The sequence below is a fragment of the Eimeria tenella genome, genomic scaffold (assembly GCF_000499545.2).
Source record: "Eimeria tenella Houghton genomic scaffold, Eth_scaff2249, whole genome shotgun sequence".
NCBI classification, from domain to species: domain Eukaryota; phylum Apicomplexa; class Conoidasida; order Eucoccidiorida; family Eimeriidae; genus Eimeria; species Eimeria tenella.
Window position 1 is genome coordinate 5266 of NW_013542105.1, and position 1312 is coordinate 6577.

Consider the following 1312-nt stretch of genomic DNA (forward strand, 5'->3'; position numbering starts at 1 on the left):
CTTGACCTTGTACACAGCTAGGCGGCTAATTCCAAAGGCCAGCAGCAAACCCCCTGACTCTTTAAGGCCATAGACATGTTCGCTGGGCCCAAAGTAAACTGCAGCAAGGGGGGCCCCCCCACTGGGGGCCCCACGGGGAGCCCCACAGGAGGCCTCATTGGGGGCCCCACTGGGGGCCCCAAAGGAGGCCCCCTGTGGGGGGGCCCCAGAAGGGGCCCCACAGGGGGCCCCATAGGTGGGGGCCCCGCTGGAGGCCCCACAGGGGGCTCTAGGGAGGGCCCCGTCTTTGGGGCTGCAGGGGCCCCCAGAGGGGTCCGTCGGGGGGTCTTGGGGGCCCCTGGGGGCCCCCGGAAGGGACTCTTGGGGGGCCCCCAGGGGCCCCTGGCGGAGGCTGTAAACCCTAATGGTATTTGCCACTGCAGCAAACAGAAGGGCCCCACACTCAGAGACACAAAGGGCTTTGCAGCTGCCGCTGCTGCTGCCCCTCTGCAGCCAAACCCTCTCTTGCGGGGGGCCCCCGGGGGCCCCCGAAGGGGCGGGGGGCCCCCTGGGGGCCCCCGGGGGGGCCCCCCAGGGAAGCCCCCTCACAGTCTCAGAGGGGGCCCCCAAACTTGCCATCAGCTATGGGGGCCCCTCAAGAATAGCAGAAGAGGCAGGGGCCCCCAAGAAGACCGAAACGCGTTGGGGGCCCCCCGGGGTCCAGAGGCACAAAAACCCTAAACCCTAAACACTAAACCCTAAACCCTAAATTTCATACTGCAAATAACAAACCCTAAACCCTATATGCGCATTTATGTAGGACTAAACTTGGCAATGAAAACTGGCAGCTGCTACGGGGCCCTCTGGGGCCCCTCAGGGGCCCCACAGGGGCCTCAGGGGCCCCACCAAGGGAACTAAACCCCAACCGTAAACCCTAAACCCTAACCCTAAACCCTAAACCCTAAACCCTTATGCCTTCCTAATTCCAAGTTGTTTGAAACTGGGCACGCTAAACGTTAAACCCTAAACCCTAAACCACTACACGTGTCCCTTGCTCTGTTCATGGCTGAACGAAAATCCCTAAACCCTAAACCCTAAACCCTAAGAAATGAGCCCTAAGCCCGAAGATCTAGACTCTGGGCCCCAAGCCCTAAACACTAAACCCTAAACCCCAAACCCTAAACCCTCGCGAGCTCCAGATCGCCGTTCCCCGAGGCCGCTAAAACCCTAATCCGCGTAATTAGGGTTTAGCGTTTAGACTCAACAAGGGTTTAGGGTTTAGGGTTTTGGGGTTTCAGAGAGAGAAGCAACCACCACCAAAAACCAAACCCTG

The 1312-nt window shown here is 60.4% G+C and overlaps 1 protein-coding gene across 1 annotated transcript in view; it reads right to left on the reverse strand.

Annotated features, from left to right (window-relative positions):
- The window catches only part of ETH_00037335 (WD-repeat protein, putative), a gene marked incomplete at both ends in the record, with an annotated part of 5800 nt that extends 5182 nt beyond the window's left edge, over positions 1–618 (reverse strand). The window contains one exon of the mRNA XM_013374738.1: positions 1–618. Within this exon, the coding sequence (XP_013230192.1) occupies positions 1–618 (618 nt within the window).
- Positions 619–1312: the final 694 nt, after the last annotated feature.